This window comes from Panthera tigris, chromosome B4 (genome assembly GCF_018350195.1).
Source record: "Panthera tigris isolate Pti1 chromosome B4, P.tigris_Pti1_mat1.1, whole genome shotgun sequence".
Lineage (NCBI taxonomy): Eukaryota > Metazoa > Chordata > Mammalia > Carnivora > Felidae > Panthera > Panthera tigris.
Genome location: NC_056666.1, coordinates 11,280,300 through 11,306,860, shown reverse-complemented (window position 1 = coordinate 11,306,860; position 26,561 = coordinate 11,280,300). Strand labels below are relative to the sequence as shown.

The window sequence follows — 26,561 nt, the reverse complement described above, 5'->3', positions numbered from 1 at the left end:
TTTCATCCCAACAAAGATAGACCGTCTGTACCCACAGGTGCCCTCCCTAACGTGCAGCACAGCAGCTGGGAGACCCTATTCTCGGCCTCGCCAGGGTGCTTTCCTGGGAATCAGAAGCAAGGCTGGGAATGCTGCCTTCACAACTTCCATCTGGGGGACCCACTGCAAAGGTGAGGGCGAGGGCAAATGACTGAGCAACTGTGGGGCACCCTAAGGAGGGGGCAGGAGACCACCTGGGTTTGAAAAATGTGGTTCTGGAAAGCAAACCAACGACAAAAGCAAGTAAAGGGGGGGGCGGGAGGAAGGAAAGAAGGAAGAACACAGTGGTTTATCTCACCTAACACCTCCTCTTTCTCTTCCCAGCCTAATCAACACCTCCATGAACCCCTGCAAAATGTTCCGTTCATATAGCACATGTGTGTGTGAGAGAATATATATACTGACAGATGCTGATCACCAACAGATACTGATCACATGAGGGGAGAACATAACTTGAACTTCAGACTCACCCCAGCAGTGCCTGATTCTCTTTCACTATCAGCTTCCTTACCTATTCTGAGGCGCTTCAAAACAAAACAAACAAAAACCAACTCCTGGGCAGAAAGGGAACAGCAGCTGAACTGAGCAGCACATGCTTGGAGCATTCCCGCCATGGACTTCGGAGTATTTCTGCTTTCTTGAGCCACAGCCACCAGCACTGGACTACAGAACAGCCCTGGAGAGAAATCGCCTGTAGGGAGACACTCACAGACCCTGGAGCCACGCACCCCAGCGTGTGCAGCTGAGTCTCTGTGAAATGGACCTACGCTCAGGTAAGGCTCTGCCCACACGTGACCCAGAACACTGCGAAATTCTTCCCTTCCATAATCGCGCGGCATCCAAAGTCTTGCCTACACCTAGTACGTGCAGATGTCGATTCCGTAAGAACACATGATGGAAGGACAGAAATGGGAATGGCCAAAGCCCCATTTTCTCGTGACCACATCTCTCCTCTCCACGGTGCGCCCACACACACGGTGAGTAAACGCACACGACCGGTAGGTAAACGTTAATATCCACCATGCTCAGCCCACAGTCACGCGTGGGGAGAAAGAAGTCGAGAGGGCGGCGGTGTCAGGGGAAGTGGAAAGTCGCCTGCCGGTGACTGTCCTCCCCAAAGCTCGGAGCTCCTCCCGCCCCCGCCCGGGAGCGGTGCCCACCCGCGCCCCGGGGACGCAGACCCACGCGTTGGACACGCGGGGGGCTCCGCGGAGCCGAGAACCGGACAATGAGGACGCGGCCACCAGCCTGTTCCTGCCGCGGTGGCAGTGGCGGTGGCGGCAGGAGCCGCCTGTGCACCCGTGGCCGCTGGCACCTCCACCCTTTTCTCCCCGAGCCCCACTTACGTCCCGAGGGTCTCCTTGAACTCGAAAATTTTCTTGATGTCTTCAGCTTGCTTTTTCCAGGAGGAGCTGCTCTCGCCGTTCTCCCGGGCCATGGCAGACGAGGACGGCGTGCGCGGAGGGCGGCGAGGCGGCGCGGCCGGGCGCGTGGGGCCGGGGTGGGCGCGCTGAGGAGGGGGCGCCCGGCGACCGGGGCGCAGGGGGCGGCGGCGAGCCTGTCCGGGAGGGCTGGGGCGCGCGCGTGGGGATGCTCGGCGCGGGAGCCGGAGACTTTGTGCTGCGGCAAGAGCTTCCTCTTCTGCAGTTTCCTCTTTCACTCTCGCCGCCGCCGCGGTCCCTCCCTGGCTCTTATTTCTGCTGGTCTCGGGCACAGACTTCCTGCCGCCGCCGCCGCTCGCCGGGCTCCTTTGCAGCCGGCTGCCAGCCTCACTTTCTGCTACTTTCTTGCCTCCCTTCTCCTCCCTCCCCGCCGCCCGCCCTGCTCCCTCCTCCTCCTCCCCCTCCTCCTCCTCCCGCGGGCTCCCCGCCCTCCCCGCGCGCCCCGGCCGCCTCCCGCCTCCCCGCCTCCGGCGCGCTGCCGCCTTCGGGGATGTCCTGCTCCCCGGGAGCGCCGTGCCCCGGGCGCGGGGCACCGCCGTGGGCTGGCGGCCTCGCGCGCCCTGGAGCCCCGGAGAGGGCAGGTGCAGGGGACCCGGGCAGGTGCAGGGTGCCGGGGAGCGCGCGAGAGGACTCCAGCCCCTTGGGGAGCTTTATTAATTCTGCAGTCAAGTCCCAGGGGCACGAGGGCTTTCCTCCCTGGCGGCGGGAGGGGGCGCCTCTGCGTAGCGCTCCGCAGCGGCGCGGTGGGGGCGGGAGTGCGTGGCGCCTGGATCCCCGGCGCCGAGGGCGGGGGCGCTTTCCCCGCGCGCCGGGGGCCGCGGCGGGTGCGTCCCCGGGCCGCGCGGGGCTGGCGGGCGGGGGCCGGTTGTTATGGCGACGGGAGGCGGCGGTGGGGATGCGTGTGGCGGTGGGCGTTGATTCGCGGCCCGCAGCGCCGGCCCGCTTCTGGCGCTCCCGGAGCCTGCCGGTCCCTCCCGACTAGGCGACTGGAGCTAATTCGCATTGCACCAAAATCGGCGCTCGCGTCAAATTCTGGCCGGGGGAGGGGGGCCTCGTGGCGAAGAGAAAGCCTGGGAGCCTCGGGGCCGGGGATGCGCAGGACGCGCCAGGCGCCGCCTCGTGTTCCCTTAGAGAGCTAGACTCCCGGAGTTACCGGGCGCCCGGGCTGCGGGTGGATTCGGGGACCGCCCGGCGCGGGCTCTGTGCTCCCCGCGGGCTGCCCCGGCCCCCGGGCTGGAACTGACAGCGGGTCTGGGCCGGCCTGGCTGGCCTGCGCTCCTCTTTGGCCCCTCCTGGCTTCTCCCTTTCTCCTCCCGCCGAAACCCAGAGACTTAGTGTAAAGTGAACGTCTGCCCCACACCCTCCTGGAGCGGAGGGCTGCCCCTCCTAGCCCTACCTGCGGCGGGCTTAGTAGGGTACCCTAAGGTGGGGCTTGTCCCTCGAAACATCTTTTCCTACTGGCTGAGAAACGAACTCAAGAGTTCCCTCTGGCCTTCCATCTCCGAGATTCTCTTCTAACTGCCCGCCCTTCTCCCATGTCCACCTGTCAGCGGGGGAGTCGCGTGTGTATCCCCGTCCCCGACCTGAAGGGACTACCTCTTCTTCCAGAAAATAGTAGTTTTCCTGGTATCCAGGTTATCGCTCCCGTAGGGCCCCTCGGCTGAGTTGTGTAAACAGCCTTGTCTCTTGATTGTTGACACCTGCCCCATTTCCCCAGGACTGTTCCAATTTCACTTTAAGGGTGGGGGGGGGGGGGATGTACTCCCTGAAAAGGAAACTTAATCCAGCACCTTCTTCCTGGGTCTGACAGGGTGGATGCAGGCCCAGGACTCTCCCAGAAGCCATCAGGACCCCGCCAGCCCTTCACTCCTACTCTGACCCGGAGGAGGTCAGAAGATACCCTGGCTTCCCCCATCCCTCCACACCTCCATGCTGGTTTCCTGTCTTTCTGGGGCTGTTAGCTCCAGGCTCTCCAGGCTGGGGACAGCAAATTTGGTCTTGCTTGGCTGTTAGAAACACAGATTAAAGGGACAAACACAACTTCCAGGACAGACTTCCAAGGAAACAAGAAGATGGGGCATATAACCAAAATTCCAAGCAAACAGCACCTCTTTCAACAAGAACTTGATTTGAGCAACTAGAATATCTTTTATTTCTGTCAAATGTTCAGTAATATGAAGAGTTGGACCGGGCATTACCTTCCCATGCTCTACTGTGAGCATTTTCTCTTCTTCCCCTCCTTCCCTTCCACTCTCCTTCTTCTTACTCAGTTCTTTCCTCTCTGTTTCACCCTTGCTCCTTGCCTAAGGATCAGCCTCCAGAGCTCTTGAAAACCATTCTCAGTCTCTGCTCTTGTCCCCAAAACTAAAGAAATGCTGATGTTCTCTCTCTTTCTCCCTATGGAAAAGAGGCTGCTGTCCAGAAGGAGCAAAAGTGAAGGGAAAGAAAGCAGGGAGTATGGCACATGGCTCTGTGGCCGTGACTTTCTCTACCAGCCTGTTAGGTCCATGAGGTCAAGGAACACGTTGCCTTTTGCACCACTGTATGCCCAGCACCTAGCATGGTAACTTACACCTAGTAACTGATGGATGAATGGGTGTTAGGTGGATAAAGAAAACGAATTAGGACAGCTATTTGACATTTGTTGTACTGGTCGAAAGGCTGTTGAGAATTTTCTTTCTCTTCCAAACTTCGTAATGATGTTCATTCAGCATTATCAAGTCATAGTCAGCTGGACCAGGTCCCAGAGAAAAGATGCAGACATTTAATGCGGAACTGAGGAGGCCAGGCCCAGAGGAATGGATCCCAAAGGAGGTAGAAATGCCAAAGACAACTTGCGTGGCTTTAGTATGGTCACTTCTCCCTTACTGGACTCCATGTGAAATAAAAGATCTTGATTTGGAAATTGCCATAGAAAACAAAACGCATCATTTCCTAAGAATGGTTATGCCTTAGACTATACACGGCCTAATTCTGTTCACCCAAGGGCCCTCATGTGGACTGTTATCCAGTAACTGACCATTTCCTTCAGCCTGCCGTGTTTTTCTAGAGGAAAAGGTGATGGCTGCCAGGCTCATCATTCTATCCCACTTCCACGGTTAATCAGTTATTATCTATCCTTCAAAATCTCTCTTGTTCCCCCCAACAATTCCACTCTAGAAAGCCCTGCCACATATTCTGGATTACTAAAGTTAGGTCCTAAGTCTTTATATTTTCTTAAAGCTCTTATAATTTTCATTAAAGGACCCAAAGAAGAGGTGTTTTTAATAACACATCATTAAAGAGTTACTAATACTGTTCCCATCAAACTTTTCTCCCACCAACCCTCCTGCCAATAGTTCAGGTTTGTGTGGCCCAAGTTCAGAACTGGGCAGATGGTGTAAGGGAAATAAAGAACTAGAAATCTAGAAAGCTAGACTTAAGTCCCAGGTCACAAAATCTGTAAAAACACTTGGCCTCTCTGGACGTATAAAATACATGTTGTAGCAGGTTTTTTTTTGTTTTTTGTTTTTTTTTAATTTTTTTTTTCAACGTTTTTTTTTTTTTTTTTTTGGGACAGAGAGAGACAGAGCATGAACGGGGGAGGGGCAGAGAGAGAGGGAGACACAGAATCGGAAACAGGCTCCAGGCTCCGAGCCATCAGCCCAGAGCCTGACGCGGGACTCGAACTCACAGACCGCGAGATCGTGACCTGGCTGAAGTCGGACGCTTAACCGACTGCGCCACCCAGGCGCCCCAGTAGCAGGTTTAATAGTATGTAAACTCGGTAATTTTTAGGACTTGTAAATCAATGATTTTTCTTCATTTTCTGAAAAGCTCATCAAGAATATCATTAATCTTTGAAAATTTAAGAACCCTTTGGTCCAAAAATGTATTGATCAAAAATATTTTATTAGATAAACTCCTATAGATACATTCTACGTGGAAAAACTTAAATCTCAACAAGAAATATTGCAGGGAAAAACATTTCTTTCTTAAAAGGTGGGTGCTATCCTCTCCATCAAATGGATTATTTGACAACACTTTGATGTTAGAGCCTCTTCTCATAAATGCTGCAAAAGTTTTAGTGTCTTAAATTGTGTACTTAGTTCTTAGAAATTGGTAAAAGAGTTACTAGAGTATGTTTTATATACTGATGATTAACCTAAGTCATGGACAGTTTACAGGACAATGACATCTAGGAAAAGCATAACTGAGGAATCACAAAGAAGGGCCTCCTTTGTGAAAAGAAGAGAGGCATAGTCAAGAAGAAGGACTCAATATTATGACCTGGGTCATAAACTGAGTGTGATCCAAGGAAAATTCCAGCTAGCCTGCAAAATGTCTAAGGCCCACTCCTTAACATGAACCTCTTACAAAAAGCTACTCATGGAGGAACTCATCTCGTTCACATGATGGAAAGTCAAGGTGGAACCAGCACAAAATCATTACAAAATTCCTCCAACTAAAACCTAAAACAAAAAAATTGGCGGGGGGGGGGGGGCGGAAGGGGGCAGAATAGGAAAAACAAGTGGCAGTGAAGACTCAACAGCAGAAAAAAAATTGCTATAGAAAAGATAAAGTCTGTGATCAAACATATCATAATTTACAAAAAAAAAATACTATAAAACAAGGAAAGATGCATTTGCTCAGGAAAGATAGGGGAAGTCAACAGGAGAAATTAAAACATGAGCTGGAGAGCTCAGGAAGGAAGTAGGAAACAGTAAAACCACCATAGATACACAAGACTATCTTGGAAACAGCACAAGGGAAATTGCTAAAAACCCTTTTTAGTGAGCTAGAGGACAAATCAAGAATAGTGGGGAAAATAAAATAGAACAAAGATTAGCTAGAAAATTATATGAAACACAAAGGAAGAGCAACATATCCATAAATGGTATCCCTTCTGAAGAAACTGAAATAATGAAACAAAAAATATTTAAAGATGTTATTCAAGAAAACTTTTCAGAAATGAGGAAAGACTTTAATCGACAGACTGAAGGAGCACATCATGTACCAGAAAATGTATGGATGATCAATATGAAGATGTATCCTAGTAAAATTTACCTCTAAAGATATAATGTTTTGATTTTTGAAAATAACTTATTGTCAGGGCACCTGGGTGGCTCAACAGGTTAAGCGTCAGACTTCAGCTCAGGCCATGATCTCACAGTTTGTGAGTTTGAGCCCCGCATCAGGCTCTGTGCTGACAGCTCAGCCTGGAGCCTGCTTCAGATTCTGTGTCTCCTCTCTCTCTGCCCCTCCCCTGCTCACACTCAGTCTGTCTCTCTCTCAAAAATAAATAAACATTAAAAATAATAATAAATAGGGGCGCCTGGGTGGCTTAGTCGGTTGAGCGTCTGACTTCGGCTCAGGTCATGATCTCGCGGTCTGTGAGTTCGAGCCCCACGTCAGGCTCTGTGCTGACAGCTCAGAGCCTGGAGCCTCTTTCAGATTCTGTGTCTCCCTCCCTCTCTCTCTGACCCTCCCCCATTCATGCTCTGTCTCTCTCTGTCTCAAAAATAAACATTAAAAAAAATTTTTTTTAGTAATAATATTTTATTTATTTATTTATTTGTTTGTTTATTGTCAAGTTAACAATTTTCAAAGAAAAAATAATCAAGTGACATACATTGAAGAAAAAAACCATATCGGTCTGTTACAGACTTCTATAGCCACAGCCAGTGATAGAAGACATGTTTACAGTAAAGTCCCTAAGGAAAGTAATTGTCACATAAGAATTTCATGAGCTAACATTTACTGCATTCATATTATGCATCAGCCCTGTTCTAAATGTTTTACCATATTTATTTATTAATCTTCACATCAATTCTATGATGCAGGTAATATCCTTCTCCCCATTTCATAGTGGAGCAGACCAAGATTAGAAAGGTCAAATAACACACCCTACATCACACCACACGAGTGAATAAAACCCAAGCAGCCTGGCTCCAGAGCCCTGCTTGTAACTATGGCAGTATCACATAATGGACCTCAGACGAACTGAGAAGGTATTACTAGAAGGAGGAATGGATGTCGAGCAAGCAAACAGGAGAGATGTCCACTACAATGTAAAAAAGAGAGAGAATTGATAGTTGTTTAAAACCAAGCTAGCAGAATCAAATGGCTGCTGAATCCACAAAAGTATCTTTTGGTTTTTTCACTTTTTTCAAACCTTTAAGGGACTTTTAAACAAACACACACCTTGGATACTACCTAGTATGGACATAACCTTTATCTTTCTACCTTAGACCCGAGACAAGGGTGAGACCTTGCCTGACATTCTCCTGGACCTGGATTTTGCCTCTTCTACAAGTGACATTGAGTCACAATCTTGTCAGTTCATGTTAGAATTAAGAGTCTATTCTTAACTCACTGAAGTGCATTTGGCAATATGCACAGGTGCATTTATAAAATTAAGTAAACTACAAGCAGTAAATACGCTGCCTCGTCTAAACAAAATGGCACCTCCCCTGATTTTCTACCCAGAATGGAATCTACCGCAGACATTGAAACTTCCTCAGTTTATATTGGAACTAATTCCACACAACTAAGGGAGGTACATTTGATGATGTACATAAATGCATTTACATAAATGCATTTACAAAAACTGAGGGCATTGAGTCAATAAATACGCTGTTTCATATAAGCAGAGCTAGACCTAAACACCCAACTACAACAGCTTCAAAAAACTGCCCATAAGGGTTGATTTTCTCCAAAACCTCCTATCTTTTAAAAAATCGTTTCCGGGGCGCCTGGGTGGCGCAGTCGGTTAAGCGTCCGACTTCAGCCAGGTCACGATCTCGCGGTCCGTGAGTTCGAGCCCCGCGTCAGGCTCTGGGCTGATGGCTCGGAGCCTAGAGCCTGTTTCCGATTCTGTGTCTCCCTCTCTCTCTGCTCCTCCCCCGTTCATGCTCTGTCTCTCTCTGTCCCAAAAATAAATAAAAAACGTTTAAAAAATAAAAAATAAAAAATAAAAAAAAATAAAAAAAAAAATAAAAAATCGTTTCCTCTAAAGATCATTGTCAAAAGATGGGAGCCTGATTGTACAATATTTTCTTCCTTTTAGCTATTTGAACCACAGACATGTTTGAAATATAACAGTTACTTAAATAGTGTTGAAAAAAGAAAGGAATCAACCTTTAAAAATGTCTTCCAATACTTGGTAAATTATCAGTTCTCATATATCTGGGAGCATTGGGACAATGAATTATAACACCTTATAGTGGGTTGACCTTAATTACATCTATAAATTATTTGGAGTGTGTTATTTTCTCGGTGAGATGTTTGTTGAGCTTGTACTTTGAAATAAGACACTTTGGATAGAAAAATTAAGCACAGTTCCTACCCACAAGATGTTCAGCATCTATTAAGACATGTAAACAGATAGCAAGAATAAAATGTGATTAAGGCCTTCATGGAAGTTTGCACAGTGACTAGTGGGGAAGCACAGAATAGAGAGGATCCACCTTCCTGAAGATGTCAAAAGAAGCTTCACAGAAAGGAACTTTTGAACTGGGTCTGGAAGGATCTGGAAGAATCTGCCAAGCAGAGAAGGAACAGTGCAGATTTCAAGCAGAAGAAGAAGCACATTTTAAGGTATGAAAATCAAAGAAAGTTGTATCCATCTGAAAAGCCTGGTGTCCATCCCAGAATCATAGTGACTCATAATGACCAAGTTTGTTTCTCACATCCATCATAAATTGGTTGGGGGCTGACAGAGCAGCCGCCATCTTAAGCTTTGCCAGTTGCTATGATGGAAGGAAATCCAGCCAGGTCTTGCACCAGCAGTTAACTGTCCTGTCCTGGAACCGATACACATCACTTTCACTCCAAGTATTGGCCAGAACTATTGACACAGTCTCTCCCAACCAAAAATGGGCCAGGAAGTGCCATCTTGTCAGGGACCCAGAAGCCTGAAGGAGATTTGGCAAAAGCACTCATGGTTGCCACAAAGGCTGTGCATTCTGGAACTGGTTCTGTGCATATGGGGACACAGCGCAGCCAGCTGAGAGGGGAACGAACACAGACAAAGCTGGAGGAAATCTAAGGACCTGTTTGCGAAAGCCCTAACTTGCTCTTCCTTTGAGCCACCAAATAAATTTTTTAAGTGCTTCAACAAGTATGACAACCAGGGTTGAAAACCTAGCAACACCCCACCCTGCATTTCAGTAATGGCTCTGTCACCCACACAAAGAACACGGGCTTGTGGTGGCTTTTCTAATCCTGGCCAACCACAGCCTTAACCACAATAGAACCCTGTACACCTCTGAAGGAATTCAGGCCAACAGCTCCAGAGAAAATTGCAATATTGCTTCCTGCATTCCTACTTTTGATGTTAATAATAAATTTCAATTTCTAGTCATTAAGGAATCTTGAAGTCTGGGTGAAGTGCTAGGATGTGCCAAAGATGGACTGATTAGCCAGGATTCTAAAATGCAATCTCCCATTGGGGTATCTCTGCAGGTGTTAGTCTCAGGTAGTCAGAAGCAATTCACTGAATCTTAACTCCAGTAGAGCTGTGGCCCTGGAATTACGTTACTGATACACCATGCTAGTGACTTTGCAAACAGCTGATGCAGGAAACAAGCCAAGAAGCAACTGGGTGTGTCCATGGGTCTGGCAAGAGTCCTTTGCATGTTCAGTGTTTTTGCCGTGGGGCCATAGGGAGACAGCCGAGGGGGTGCAATGAGGGGCTGTCTAAAACAAGACTCTGGTTAAAGACAGCTAGCTTGTGTTCCAACCCTGGTGCACTGAATACAGAGTGCAAACCAGAACAAGGCATGGTGCAAGATCCAAGAACCCAGTCTCATCTGATGTCTAACACACTCCCTGACTTCAGGCATTTTCCAGTCCTTTCTTCAAATGAGGATAACATATGGGGATGGAGGAGATAACATCTGCAAAGCACTTTGAACTTCTCAGAAGAAAGGCACTAGATAAACATAAGGTATTCATAGTATGCATCTTTTTCTCTTAATAGCTGTCACATCTGGCTCTTTGTTGTTGTTGTTGCTGTTGTTGTTGTTGTTGTTGTTGTTGTTGTTGTTGTTGTTTGCCTCAGTTATAAATGAAAGAAAGGCCAAAAAGAAAACATATCCCCACCAAAAATATATCTACCCACAAGACTTCTACTATTGTTGCATTTTATATTAGATGTAAATAATCTTGGAATGTCACAAGATTATTGTTTCCCCCAGGGGGTTTCTAGCTGAAGGAAACCTATCAATTAACTACATCCTGCCAATACATTATTCCCTGAGAGTGTCTTGGCACTGTGGCATTAACTCTTCGGAACCAAGACTTTAAGAATCTATAACCGGAAACATTATCAGTTTTTATATTTAAACCTACTAGTGGAGACAAATATTTGTATAAAAGCAAATGTCTTGTTGCTTAATTTAAAGAAAAAAAAAGATATGCTCCTTCAAGCTGACAAAGTGTCCCTGTCGGCCACCAGGGAGCTACTATTTCCCCAAGTGTTTCTGAAAACAGGAAAAGGGGAAGGGGAAATAAATATCCAGCCAAAAGTGACAGGTCAGAAAAAATCAGCTAAAGGCTTCTCAGCATTCCTGGTCCAAATGCTTTTCCCAGGGCTCACAGATGGAGGCATCCATGGAATTTACACCTTCAGTGGACATAAACCAGCCCGTGGGATTGCTGGGGTGTTAACTACACCCGTGACAAAATGTAGGCACTCTACCGAGAGCAACCACCTGCCTTAAACGGATGCATTTAGGAAGGAGGTTTACATGGCCGGCCTCGAGAAGAGTCTTTCTGCGGATAAAATGTACATGGGAGCTCAGGGAGGGCTGCTGAAGCCTAGGCCAGGGGAGTCTGAGAAGCAACTCATCTTCTTCTCTCATTCTCCTCCCTGGAGAGGCCAGGCCTCCCAAATCTTAGTCCCCTCAAGGTTAACAATGCTGTTTCCCGCTGAACCAGCCAGAAACAACACTGGAAGTGGGTTTATTTTTACCCCGGGCTTTGTCATCTATCATTACGGAAAAACTAAGAGACAGGTTTTGGCTGAGTATCCTACAGAATATTCAAGATCTCCAGGCAGGATTTGGCCCTCCCTCTGCCACATTTATCTTATTTGGAATGGCCTTCTTCTCCCTGCCAATGCGCCTCATTAGCAAGGATATTTGTATTCAAGAGGCGGTCTCCCTGGTCAGGCACCTAAGGGATCCTGCCATGATATCAAGATGCAGCCCTTGTGAGGTCATAGCTTCTTTCCTGGAAACAAATTATTGGCACCTGGGATGACGTGGTATATTTAACTGAAGGGGAGTGGGGAGGCAAGTTTAGAAATCTCTTGCAGATTTCTTCAGCATACATACATAACTGGCTTTTCTCTCTGGATTCAGGTATATTTCACTTCAGGAGGTCTGCAAGATGGAAACTATATTACCTACTGATTTTATGCCTTCTCAAACCACGAGGTCCAGTTGTGTGAGGCACTTCTTATCTCCTACATTATATTCAAACTATTCGTTTTTGGTTCCAGAGTCCTCTGTTCATGGCGATAGGCATATATCTCCTTTCTCACCTTCCTTTCCAATCAAGCAAATTTGACGGGAGCCTCTCAGAGCAAATCCAGCATGACTTAGGAATTGGTGACCGCATGCCCAACACTATGCTGAGCCCAGACAGAGTCCTTTGCTCTCTCTCGTTTCCATATCTAAATCCAAGCTCCTTCCTATTTCCAATTGATTTTCCCCACGCACCACACTACGGCCCACTCTTCTCAAACTCAACAAAGACTTCTTTTAACAGATGAGGAAACTGAGCCATCAAACTTGCCCAAAGTCACACATCTACACAGAAAGGAATGGGGCCTACAGCAAAGTTCTAACTGAAAGAAAACCCACTAGGATATATCACCTCCAAGAGGAAAATAAATGGAGAAGACAGCTTTGGGTGAAAGCCAAGTGTAACCATCCACGCGTGACCTTTACATCTCGAATTCCAACTCTTAAGCAAAAATCCTTATGGCAAAACCTATGTTTCTCAAATAAATACATTTATTTATAAATGAGAACTAAAGCCAAGTTCAGAAACAAAAGACAGGTTTCCCCACGCTATGCAAAAGCAGAGCGTTCCTATGAAAACTTTCATAAGCCAAAATGATGTATAAAGCAAAGAAACAATTACCATTAATTTATGTGGAAAATTTTTTGAGCATTCCCAGACCCAAAAAATAACCTCTGTTAGGCTTTTCTGATACCCTAGGACATATCTTAATGAACAGATGCACAAAATAAATCAAGATAAAGTATAGGTGCTCACAGATATGGTATATTTTTTTCAATAATTTTTTTAATGTTTATTTTTGAGAGAGAGAGAGAGAAAGAGATACAGAATGTGAGTGGGGGAGGGGCCGAGACAGAGGGAGACACAGAATCCAAAACGGGCTCCAGGCTCTGAGCTGTCAGCACAGAGCCCAATGAGGGGGCCCGACCCCACAAATGGTGAGATCATGACCTGAGTCAAGTCCTAGGCTTAACCAACTGAGCCACCCAGGCACCCCTAGACGTGGTCTAACTCTGAGGCAATAGATGATGAAATACAGAGTGTAGTTCCCCAGGAAGGGGCTCGGCAGGGCCCTCCCCCCACTGCTGAGGTGCACACTGGCTCTGTGATGGCTGACTGCAAACAAATGCTGAGCCCCATTTTTGTTTCCCACCTTTTTCTCAAATTTTCAAACAGCAGAGGATACCTGTACCCTGGTAAAAGTTTAAGGCCTATATAGATCACTCCCTGGTCCTGAGAATGGCACTGCTAGCTCAGCTGTCCGCCGTGTGTTGAGAAAGCGGGGTTTCCCCAGCACTCCTTTGAGCACTGACCCCTCAGGTCTCTCTAGGACACTTTTGCTCTAGGCATTTCCAGGAGGGGGGGGGCGGGGAGGGTAAGTCACTGGGTAATTATTTTTATTTATTTATTTATTTATTTATTTATTTTTAACGTTTATTTATTTTTGAGACAGAGAGAGACAGAGCATGAACGGGGGAGGGGCAGAGAGAGAGGGAGACACAGAATCGGAAGCAGGATCCAGGCTCTGAGCCATCAACCCAGAGCCCGTCGCAGGGCTCGAACTCACGGACCGCGAGATCATGACCTGAGCTGAAGTCCGACGCTTAACTGACTGAGCCACCCAGTTGCCCCAGTCACTGGGTAATTAGAACCCAAGAAGCTGGGCGTGTGGCTCTGATTTTGAATCAAGGCAGCCTTCACAATGTCCAGTTACAACTCAGAAAGCCGGCACTTGCTCTGGAATCCGTGAATTTTGCTCCGAGATGGCCCCTGCATGACCAAGCACCAAGCTTTGATTTCTTCTTCATTACCATACCAGCATCTTTCCCATCAAGTAAACAATCATAATGTAAGAATTCTATCATCCTAAACCCTCCTCCAGATCCCTGGCAGAAGGTCAGTGGGGGTTTTTCCTCTGTTGCTTGGCTGACTCAGATCTCTCCTCTCCGTGTTGCTGCCTGAGGAGGCCGAGGTTCCAGGTTTTCTGGTTTCAAAATAAATTGGCAGAAATCTGAAGCCATGCCAATACCGCCCTCCTGCCCGCAGGCAGCTGGGTCCCAGTGGGAGGTCTCTTAGCAACCAGGCTCAAATCAAATATTTGGGCGTCTGGACACATTCTGATTGGAATGAGCTCATGAACAAAAACTTCTCTCTTTCCCTCAATGCAGCTACTGAGAGTTATGAAAAGATGCTGAGTCCCTCGGTTGCCTCCCGGTACTGGATGAATCTGTGACTCACGCAGAACGTTAAATTAGAGGCAGCCCCAGACTGGCAGGCCAGAGATCCGACTTCTATTTCTGGGTTGATATGTATCCTTGGACAAGACACTTGAACTTTTTGTTGCTGTGCCTACACAGAGCCCAGAGTTTTAATTTGACCTTCTGCATGCTGCCTGTTCACCAGAAATCAGAATATTCACAGGCTCACAGAGGGCATGAGCTCCAGTTCAATTCAGGAGGGAACCAGGAGGAAGGAGGGTGTCAGACCCCTCTTCCCCCATCTGCCACCTTGTCCTATCCCACCTCAGCCTTCCCCCAAAATGCCAAACGGCCAATGGAAGGGAGAAGGGGGCCAATGGGGGCTAGCCAAGAGCTTCACATCTGTTCCTTTCTAACCCCAAATCTCAGGTTTATACTATTCCTGTGTACTCAGGAAAAGACTAAATACTTCGCATTTGGCTTTGGGTGATAATTCAAATCAATATCCTCATGCACCAGGGGAGGCTTTATCTCAGCTTTTGCATCTATGAACTAGAGCCTTTAAACCCTACTCTCCTGATCTTCTGAGAGATGGCTGGTCAGGGCTTCCCCCTCCTCAGCCAGCACACCCACCCCTCCTACCTCTGGAAACCCATCACAATTACTGATGGTACCACCCCGCTGGCCCCTGTTGTTGCTTCTTTCTGTGGGCAAAGATGCCTACCCTCTCCATTGAGCCTCCAAAGGCAGATGCCATGCCTTATACCCCCTTATCACTTTTTTAATGCTTTTTTTTTTTTAGAGAGAGAGAGAAAGAGAGAGAGAGAGAGAGAGAGAGAGCGTGAGCAGGGAATGGGGAGAGAGAGGAGACAGAATCCGAAGCAGGCTCCAGGCTTTGAGCTGTCAGCACAGAACCCGACGTGGGGTTTGAACTCATGAATTGTGAGATCATGACCTGAGCCGAAGTCAGATGCTTAACCGACTGAGCCACCCAGGTGCCCCGCCCCCCATCACCTTTTAAGTCAACTTCCCCATGGGGGCAAATGTGGCTAGTCCTAAAGAAACACTTAATGAATTTAATGCACACCCAAATTTCATGGGCCTGAGGATGCTCAAACAGGGCGACATGAAGAGCTGTCCCCAACAGGAAATGTCCTGTTTCCTTTCCAAAGAAATGAGAAGTCAGAGGGCAGTGAAAAGAGTGTATGGCTCTTAACTGGTACCACGAGTTCGCCTCAGCCACGACTGTAGCTGTGTGGCCTTGGGCACATTGCATAATCTCGGCCTGCATTTCCTTGCCTGGAAAATGGAAATAACAGTAATATCTAATTTGCTGGATGGTTGCAAGCAAATTAAATGATGAGTAACTGTAAAGCTTCTACCACAAAGGTAGTCAATAAAGGGAAGTTCTTATTGTTGTCATGACTTGTCCCCCAATCATTTGATCATTAAGTAAAAGCATACTTGGGTTACTTAGTTGTTCTGGTTGCAAAATTATTTTAACTGTTTATCTAAAAAGCTGCAGAAGAATATGATTGAGGGAGTCAAGTGCCCCAGCTTCTCTGGCTTCAAGTAAATGGCATTATTGTTTTTAAATCACTCCTTGGTTTAAAAAAAAAAAAAAAAAGGTATCTGTGGCAACAATGATTGATAGAGCATTTATTAAAATAATTTTTGTCCAAGGAAACACACAAGTTAGTCATTAGGATTCAACAGAGACCCTGAATCCCATATTTCACGGCCTCCTTCCTTGATCTGTCTTGGAAGCAGCTTGAACTTTCCTCTGGGGAGAGTCAGAGATCAATTTTTGTTGATTTTGTTTATACTATAGAAGATGCCAGACCTCAAGCACTAAAAAGCATTCTCCTTCTGAAATGAGTCTGAACAAGTCTTGATAATGGACACATTTTATCCATTTCACTTTCTTATTTTTTTATTTTTAAATTTTTTTTAAACATTTATTCATTTTTGAAAGAGAGACAGAGACAGAGCACCAGCAGGGGAGGGGCAGAGAGAGAGGGAGACCTGGAATCTGAAGCAGGCTCCAGGCTCTGAGCTGTCAGCACAGAGCCCTACGTGGGGCCCGAAGCCGCAGACCACAAGATCATGACCTGACATGAAGTCAGATGCTTAACTGACTGAGCCATCCAGGCACCCCTTATCCATTTCACTTTCATCGGCAAAGAAGCCAGCATTATGTATCATAGCCCAAACTGGAAACCGCCCAAGTGATCAACAGGTGGAGACCCTGTTTTCACAAAGCAATGGAATAGAATACTTTCACTGAAGGTGGAGAGTCTAGTCAAAATAATATCAAGTGAAGAAGCTAAAACAAAGTAACAGTGATTATATTGATTTAATAACCAGGTTTATAAAATCACAAAGAGGAATAGGACCTTTTTTTTTTTAATGTTTATTTTTGAGAGAGAGCTTGAGAGCTGGGGAGAGGTAGGGAGAGGGGGGACAGAGAATCTGAAGCAGGCTTTGTGTGACAACAGAGAGCCTGATGCAGGGCTTGAACCCACGAACCGTGAGATCATGACCTGAGCCGAAGTCGGACACTTAACCCACTGACCCACCCAGGTGCCCCAAGAGGAATGTGATCTTCTAAATAGTAGAAGCGGTTATGAAGATTTGAGCTTGGACCCCCCCCCCCACAAGAGTACACTTTTCCAATAGGTTTTCATTTTAAAATACACACAGCAACCCTTTCTCCTAGTCAGTGTTTACCGAGTATCTACTATGCATCAGGAGTTTTTAGGGAAACAACAGTGAAAAATAAATTTGCCATCCTTACAGCTCTTCCATTCTAATGTGGGACACAGGTAATAAACAAACATGTTGTTGTACCACTTAACAAAAAACTGTCACATTTTAATTCTACAGCCATACCGTCAAGTAGCTAGGGTTTCATGAACACATGTGCTAAACGTGGGAGCAAACCTGGCCAACATCAGCTAGCTGGTGAGTGTCAGACCTGGGATTTAAAGCTACATCATCTGGTACTTGTGCTTCTGGCAATGGTGGACGAAGTAATTAAGAGCAACCCTCCTACCAAAGGCAACTTAAAAAGTTGGATGAAATATTTGCTTAATTTTCTTAAAAGCAACAACGCAATAATAAGGTAGTGAAGATACACCTGCCAAAAACTAGAGAGGACAAAACCCAGAGAGCTTTGCCAGGCCCACAAAGCTTTTATCCTAAGGCATTTGTCAATCTGGAAAAAAAAAAAAAACAACAACTTTGAGAATGAGGTCTTATTCTGATAGCCTCACAAGGCTGAAGCCCAGAGACTACCAAAGCTGAGGGTTCACATCAACCACTTGCCATTTTAAGCTGGGTTGCCAGGGTGAGGGAGCAAGGGAAGGCTACAGCCCTCAGTCTCATAGACCAGTTCCCAGCATCATTGGGTCAAGGGAATCTCCAGCTTTGCACTTTGATTCAGGTAGCTTCAGACAGGAAATGCTCTCGGTACCTGGCAGACACAAGGGAAAGCCTCTCCAGAAGAAGATTCCACAATTATTCATATTTTTTTTCAATGCCTAATGTATTTGTTTCAATGTCAGGACATTGTGAGTAAAAACAGCAGAAACCACCCAGAATGCCAACAGGCCCACAAAGACTTCAGAAATGGGTGTTCTTTGATACGGACCACTAAACAACTCCACCTACTATAGTCAGAAATATAAATGCCACACTTGAACATTTTTACAGGGAACTGGAAACTAGAAAATTATGTAAAAGATTTTTTTAAAAGAACCAAATAGACACTCTTAAATGGAGAAACTCCCAAACAACCACCAAAGTCAAAAACCCCAGTGGCTGGGTTAACAGCAGATTATCACAGCTAAAGTGAGGATTAGTGAGCCAGAATATAGGTCAGAGATAACTTCCAGAATTCAGCTAAAGGGGGGGGGGGGTACAAAAGGGAAAATATGGAGAAAAAAAAAAGCAGAAGACATTGAAAACATGGAACATACACTGAACTGGCAGGTGGAAAGGAAGGAAATGTTGGAACAAAGGCAGCATTTCCAGAACTGATGGCAGACATCAACTTACGGTTTCAAGATTCCAACTAATCCCAAGCAACCTGATTTTTTTTTTTTAATCCACACCTAGATGCAATGAAAGAAACCGTAAACAACCAAAACCGGAGCAGTCTTGAACCTGATCACCTGAGGCCGAGTTCGGCTTTCTTCCCATCCCATCAAGGCCCTTTCCCACGGAGGTCTTGCTTTTCTTCCACTGTCCCCACTCCCCCTGAGCAAGTGGCAATCCACCTCAGTTTCCAAGTGGCCCTCTTTTCACATGAGCAGAAACGCTAGTGGTCTCTAGAACATTTCTAACTGCTGCACCTAGTGAGCAGTAATCAGAAGAATGGAACGTGCTTGTAAGCCAGCAGGCCCGGAAGGGGATCAGAATACAACTACTGGAGGCAGCTTTCTCACCAATCTGAGCTCGCAGCAGAGGGACGCCTGCAGGGCTGTGACTGGCCATCCTTGTTCCCAACAGTCCTCTCTCTCTCCCTTTTTCTCTTTCTCTATCTGTCCTACAGCCCTTACTGCTATGTTCTGCCTCAAACTCCAGCCTATGGTCCCATCCGATGTCCCCTCTCATACCAGAAGGATTTCTAATATCCCATAAAAGCACAAGAATCAGCAGGTGCCAGGTGGAAATGGGATGAGCACAATAAAACCATTTCACTCTTTCTCAGTGCCCAGTTACCCATGTGATCCAATGACCCCATAGCCACTAATATAAAGTAGAGCTCAAGGCAGTGGGGGTGGGGTGGGGGGATCTCAGGAAGGTTTCAGACACACAGACTGTAACTCCCTAGAGAAATGAATGCTCTCCATCTGGTTTCTGTCAACTTCTCCTATCACACATTATCTGCTGTACTTTCTAAAAATATAAAGATTTTTTCTGGGGCGCCTGGGTGGCTCGGTTAAGCATCGACTTTGGCTCAGGTCATGATCTCACGGTTTGTGGGTTCGAGCCTCACATTGGGCTCTGAGCTGACAGCAGCCAGAGGCTGCTTCAGATTCTGTGTCTCCCTCTCTCTCTGTTCCTCCCCTGCTCACACTCTGTCTCTGTCTCTCAAAAATAAACATTTAAATAAATAAATAAATAAATAAATAAATAAATAAATAAATAAATATAAAGTTTTTTTTAACTTTATTTATTTTGAAAGAAAGAGAAAACGCAGGGGAGAGGCAGAGGTAGAGGGAGAGAGAGAAAGCAGAGCCTGACATGGGTCTCGATCTCATGAACTGTGAGATCATGGCCTGAGCCGAAATCAAGAGTCGGACACTTAACCGACTGAGCCACCCAGGCGCCCCTCGAAAAATATAAAGATTTTTAACATTTAGGGTGAAAATGGACTTCTATGCTTTTGCAGTGTACTGAGTCCTTTTAAAAGTACTAAGCACCATCACTGTCGGGCCATGGTCCTGAAGTAGTGCTAGTGCTTTGGCTGATCCTACACTGCCCCCAAACCGCCTTACTGGGCTCTCTGGTGCTTGTCCCCAGCTAACTCTAGAAGTCCTACCATCCTGCACAGGGTGGGGTAGGACATAGTTGAAAGGGTACTAGGCCAGAAGTCGGGATATGTGCACTGTGGGCAAATCACTTGCACACCCGGGACCCAGGGTCTCAGTGGCAAGAGCTTATGGCAGAACGGCTGTAGGGGGAGCGCAGGAGGGGTGGGATGGGTGTGTTCTGCCCAAATCTCTAGGTAGTGTGAGTGTGTAGGTCCCCCACGGCCCCAGGTAGCTCCAACAGGCACTCTCCCAGAAGTGGCCACTGCTCGCTGCTCGAGAGGATGGTTCCTTCAGGTCTGAGTAGGAGTGAATGCTCTGCACTTGTCCCATGTGCCCTCCTCATTCTGCCTGGGCCCCCCTTCTGCTTCCACCTCTGTTAGAATCGGGAGTGGTGGTTTCTACAGCAGACCCCTCTGGCTCTGGCCCCATGCCTGACACTCTTAGTTACCGCAACACATGAGCTGAAGCCACATTGCAGCCCCCAAAGCCATTCTGTGGCAAAGCAGATCCCCCAACCAGCTAATCAGCAATCAAAATGCAACCACTGGAGGCAACTTTATCGCCAATCTGAGCTGACAGCAGAGGGACACCCCCCCCCGGGGTTGTCACTGGCAATCCTTGTCCCCAACTGTCCTCTCTATCTCCCTCCCTCTCTCTCTCTGTCTCTCCTACAGCCCTTACTGCCATGTTCTGCCTCAAATTCCAGCCTGTGAATGTCCCCTGTCACACCAGGAGCTTTGTAAGAAACCTCATATTCTGCACAGGAAATGGTACCCAGAAGTCATTCATTTAGGGGGCCCTTTATGGCTTTTAAAGAGTGTTCATACTGTGGAAAGACTGTAGTTATGAAATGCTGGGTTGCTTCGCTTCAGGAGGATCTGGGGGTTACAGAGAAGTGGCTTGCTTTCCATGTATAAATCTTTCCTGAAATCCTTGGTTGCAGCCCTACCGAGGAACACAAAACACATACCCTCGCCCACCTCCAAGACTAATTCGTGCCGGGGAAGAATAATAATCACCCTTGTTGGTCTTCAGATGTTCACAAGGTGGCTTTGCTGCCACATCACTCTCCGTGGGACACGTGCTTCTGTTGGATGGCTTTGCCAGTTTTGAGGACATTTACGCCAACTCTTCCATCCACACCCTCGGTCAGCTCCCTGCCCTGTGACCAGCGTTCGACACTTAGAGAATGTCTGGCCGCTGGCTGAAGCCCTGGAAAAGAGCAAAGCTCCCTGGTTTAGGTGTGGCCAGACCTTCTTAATGAGCAGAGGACAAGGAGAGCAGGGGTCCCTGCCACAGAGCCGTCCTAGTATTTGGCAATTCTGTAACTGTTATGGCCTCAAATAACCAGAAGTCACTGTCTGGCAGTCCCTGGGCCCAATCAAGTCTCTAGATATGACTTGCTTTGGCCAGAGAGGGTTGGGTTTTGGGGGGTTTTGTTTGTATAAGTTGCCAACACTTAAAATCTAGGAAATTTCATACAAAAATCTGGACTCCTTGCTGCTCTTGAAAAATCAGAAGCTCTAAGAATGCTTCTGATCAGCTGTCAGCACTTGGGAGATGAATAATCCTACTTGTTTAGACAGGGTACCCCAGGAACCAGAGCTACACAGGAGCCAGGTTTTGTGGGGCCTGAAGCTTATGTAATGTGTAATGTGGGGTGACCTCTCTAAGAAAAATAAAATTCTACGGGCGCCTGGGTGGCTCAGTTGGTTAAGCGACCAACTCTTGGTTTCAGGTCAGGTCGTGATCTCGTGGTTTGTAGGTTTGAGCTCCGTGCTGGGCTTTGCACGGACAGTGTGGAGCCTGCTTGGGATTCTCTCTCTCTCTCCTTTTGTCTCTGTTTCTTCCCCGGTTGTGCCCTCTCTTTGTGTCTGTCTCAAAATAAATGAATAAAGTTAAAAAAAAAAAAAAGAGAGAGAAAAGAAAAATAAAATTCTAACTAGAAAAATGCTAGGGCCCCTCCAAGGGCCTGAGCAAGCGGTGGGCCATAAAGCTTAAACACCATGAGCCCCCAGGCTCTCCTTTCACCCCCAGCCAGGGCCTGCGTGCTGCCCATGTAGGTGTCAGAGTCCGCGGTGACCTCTTGCTTATCCTCCACATCCTGCTCACCAGCTCCTGCCACCACTCCGTTCCAGCCCCAATGTCCAGTATAAACACAGCCCTGTAAAGTAGGCCCCACTTCCCCTGAAACTCCAGTAACTAAAGGACGCATGACTTCATTTATTTTAAAAGGCAATAAAAATAAGTTTTCATGCTTTATACCTCCCTCTCCTTTGCGAGGTTAGAAGGAGAGGACCCGCCAAGTGTCTGCCCGGAATTAACATAGAAAGGGACTCCTTCCAGCATGGAGATCTAAGAACTGCAACAAAGGCAAGGAGGGTCCTAAATGTCTGATGGGTCTATAGCCTGATTTCCATTCCCTGGGGGATGCTCACTGAGATTGTCTGTCGCCTCTAAATGACTTTGTTTCGGGAGTAGGGGGGAGGGGAAATGCTCCAAAAAAATGTTTTCCAAATGGTTGGTGGACTGCACTGCCACAGACACATCAGGCATGAGACCATCAGCAGTATTTATCGAGTGCCTACTGTGTACTAACTCTACCTCTTGTACCTGTAGAAGTGTACTAGGAGGCACATGGTGGCTCCCAGTGGGAACCTGCAGTCTAGTTGAGGAAAAGGACACCCATAGAAAGACTAGGATAACACGGAAATACAATAAGTGTTTGTAGGAATCCAAAGCCCAGACTGGGAAGATGATCCCAGAGCAGAGGCGAATGCCGGGAACCTTGGAAATGCAGGTAGTGGCACTGAGAACATTCCAGATGGTGAGAAGGGTTTGGGGGACCAGGAGGTCTGGGTCTGGAGAGCCAGAGGGTGGGCTGGGAACAAAGAAATAAAAGAAAAGTAGATAGGGAACCTATCAGGAAGAGATCTGAATTGAAGATAAAGGTCTCTGGATCGTGTGACTCAGTGACAAAGTACAAGAAGTATAATAAAACTGCATGTGGGTGGTGATTTTCAGTTTACTGAAAATAAGCATTGTGACTTATTCCCATTTGATTTTTACTTATGCTCTGCATTATACATGTTTTTGTAGAAAATGTGAAAAATGGCAAAACTTCAAAACTGTAATTCTATCAACTAGCAATCACCGCTGTTAACATTTTGGCATATTTTCTTCCTGTTTTATTTCCAAAGATAATTTTTTTTCAAAAATGGGGTAAATGGATCTGTTTTCACTAAACACTATAAGACTTTCCCCATGTTACTGAATATTCTTTGAAAACAAGATGTTTACTAGGTGCATAATAATTCCATTTTTTTTTTTGACGTACCATAATGCTATTAATCACTCACTATTGAACATTTAAATTGCTTCCAAAATTTCATTTATTTTATTATAAATCATACTGCATTGAACATTCCTGTACATAAATATTGATCCACACCTCTTCAATTGCTTTGTGATATGTAATTATTAGAGCAAAGGGCATAAATATTTTTAGGACTCTTAAGATAGATTTTCAAATTGTTTTCAAAAAAAGTTTTTACCAATTTACACATTCATCTAGAGTACATGAAAGGGCTTGTTTCCTGCAGATGTACCCTAGAATTATGTAATATTTTTCTAATCTTTGTTAATTTGATAAATTAAAAATGGAATCACATAACTGCATCTGAATAATCATTTTTGTTACTCATGAATTTGCATTTTTTACATGTATTTTTCATCCATTTTTCATTCACGTGTATTATGCAAATTATCTGTACTTTCACTCATTTTTCTACTGGTACAAAGCATTTATCATTTTATTTTACTTTTTTTAAATGTTTACTTATTTTTGAGAGAGAGAGAGACAGTGCACAAGCAGGGAAGGGGCAGAGAGGGAGAGAGACACAGAATCTGAAGCAGGCTCCAGGCTCTGAGCTGTCAGCACAAAGCCTGACTCGGACTCATACTCAGAAACCGCGAGATCATGACCTGAGCGAAAGTAGGACATTTAACCAACTGAGCCACCGAGGCGCCCTAGCATTTATCATTCATTTAAAAAGCCTCCATATATCTGCTTGCCTATATCTGATTGCCATTTGTTGTCATGTGTGTTTTAATTTTGCTTGATATTTTGACCGAAAACTGGTTTATATTTTATATCATTCAATCTGTGGATCTTTCCCTTTTTAATTTCTTCTGCTGATTTTTTTTTTATTATAATGTCCTTCTCTACTCTGAGACCACTTATATTTTCTTTTCGTTTTTTGTATGGCTTCATCTTCACATCTCACTCTTAACCATCTGGAATTCGTTTGCATATGCCTTCACCTCCAATGGTAAAAGTAAGTATAACCTGACAATCCCCAGATAGTCTGTCTTCCCATCAACATTTTTCATTGAATAATTCATTAAATAAATGCATCCCTTTAGCACATGATTTGTAAAGCTTTTTTGTCATATACTCTCTATTATGTGTTCTGGGATTGGTTTCACGGCTGTCTGTTTATCTGTGTTTTATTCTTTACACCAATAACATACGGCTTTAATTACTGTGATCTTCAATGCACATATAGAACTTTCCATAGTTTCATAGATCTTTTATGCAAGTGCTTTCATAAATAATTCTGTTTGAAAATGAAGACAATCTTTTCCTCTCATTTCTTTTTTTTTTTTTTAATTTCTTTTAACATTTATTTATTTTGAGAGACAGAGAAAGAGCATGAAGCAGAGAGGGGCAGAGAGAGAGGAAGACACAGAATCCGAAGCAGGCTCCAGGCTCTGCGCTGTCGGCACAAAGCCCGACACAGGGTTCGAACCCATGAACTGTGAGATCATGACCTGAGCCGAGGTCGGATGCTTACCTGACTGAGCCACCCAGGCACCCCTCCTCTCATTCTTTATTATTACTCATGTAAAAGACAAATAGTCACATAAAAGACAAACGTTCTGAGATACAGATGTCTGGACTTAACCTAAGAAAGGGTCTTGCAGTTCTATGCCTCTTCTTTGGTGAAAAAAAAAATAAAATAAAATAAATAAAATAAAATAAAAAGCACTGTCTTGTTATTAAAATGGAACATTTACTGAATTGGAAAAATCAAAGCAAAACAGGAATGAAATCTAAACCTGTGCTTGCTTTGTTTTTTTTGTTTTGTTTTGTTTTGTTTGAGAATGGGAAACCTGAACTTGTACAAAGAAAGCCAAGCCTTGAAGATGGAAAGTTATAATCCTCTGATCTTTACTTTCCTACACAGAAACCTTTAGGGAGGAGCAGAGAAATCCACAGAAGTAGAAATGAATGAATTTGTCCTGCTCTTTAGAAGTGATGCATGAATCACTGGCTTTACATTGAACTTTCTCTAGGAGAGTTCAAATTCTTCTCTAAAAATGATCTACAGTGATGGTGTCTACACCCTACACAGCACCCTCAGTATGGGATCAACGGCTGAGCATTTAGGGACAGCTGGTTCATCTGGGCATAAAACTTTGCAAATCAGTTGACTTGCAGCCTTTGCCATCATCACCAGACACGTCACAGCTAGTCTTGCCAGCTTACTTGACCAGAACACGGTGCGAGTGGGGCTGTGGTCACCAAGCCTCCCTACACTCTGAGTCTTCCCTGCACCCCCGGCTCAGCTAGCCTTGGGAAACGAGTGCCCTGGTTCACAAGCAAATTCTCAGTAAGCTATGAGTCAGTACAACCCACTGCCATCCCTAGAAAAGAATGAAGGTGCCCACCCCCTCAGGTAGGTAAGTCAGCCTGTCTTACCTACTGATTGTGAGCTCCCACAGGATGAGGTCCCTGCTTTGTTTATTACTCTTCTATAGCTAGAAGGCATCTGACAACCATGACATGTTTCTCGAATGAATGAATGAGTGAATAAATGAACTGCAACATTCAAAAGATAGTCTGTTACCAGGGACTTGAGCTAAACAGTAGTCACTATGAGTTAAACTCATGATCTTAGCAAATTGGACGTTTTTACATGGTCTGAATATGTATGTGATTTCTTTTATCTACATATTTTGAACAACCCAAAAAGAATGTCAAAAAAGGTATGTATGATGAACAGCATCAAATGTAATCTTCCTGAAGCTTGAGAGCCAGCCTTGCATTTTTTTCTGTAGGTAGGTAATTAAGAACCAGATGAGAGAGAGAGAGACCTGTGCATGGGAGCAGATATGCTGATGCCTCCATTACAAACAAACCCTGCTCCAGGAAGGGAGACCCATGAGGCGTCTGATTTTCCTCGAATTGTCTGTGGGTTGTGTTTTCAAGGAAATGGATGTTCCTGAGGAATGTCTGAAAATGATGGAGTTGGCTACCTCGAAGCTCCTGTCTAGCCCTAAAATGCTATGAATCTGGGACAGCTCGTCTTTTGCAGAAATGGCCACGAGAAAAAATGTGGAAGCAACGCCCTTCTCCTGGGATTAGTTCGGTTTTCCTTCGTGCACATCGGTTTCCTCACGGCTCTGTGTGCGTGATAAGTGTGTATATGACAGCACTGCCTACCAGACAATGACCATCGCCAAAGTATTGTGGGGACATAAATGCAAATTTTCAGGGAGAAGTCACCTCATTAAATGAGAAGGAGGACTGCTCACAGTCTGAAACAATCTTAATCCCAGAATTGTATAGAAAAGTGTGACACCCTTGGCTAACGAGGCTGCCTAAGGAGAGGGTCACATTCTTTAGTGGAGGGAATCTATGGGGCCACTTTAATAATCTGGGAATAGGACACGTACCTAATATTTACTGTCATCTGGGAAGAAATGTGCCTAAGGCGCTGAAACTCACCCCAAACCGTTTACCTTTAACAGCGCCAGTTCTTGTT

General features: G+C 45.7%; 1 protein-coding gene across 4 annotated transcripts in view; it reads right to left on the bottom strand.

The window, feature by feature from the left end:
* The window catches only part of CAMK1D (calcium/calmodulin dependent protein kinase ID), a 500,855-nt gene that overhangs the window by 425,641 nt on the left and 48,653 nt on the right, over positions 1 to 26,561 (bottom strand). For 2 of the 4 annotated variants that reach the window (XM_042991048.1, XM_042991053.1), the window contains exon 1: positions 3,078 to 3,208. The exons of 1 other annotated variant lie outside the window; for it this stretch is intronic. In XM_042991048.1, coding sequence (XP_042846982.1) covers positions 3,078 to 3,190 — 113 coding nt within the window. In that variant the 5' untranslated portion in view covers positions 3,191 to 3,208. Of the gene's footprint in view, positions 1 to 1,385; positions 1,853 to 3,077; positions 3,209 to 26,561 lie in introns of those variants that run through there. One more of the 4 variants, XM_042991050.1, reaches the window with a different exon arrangement.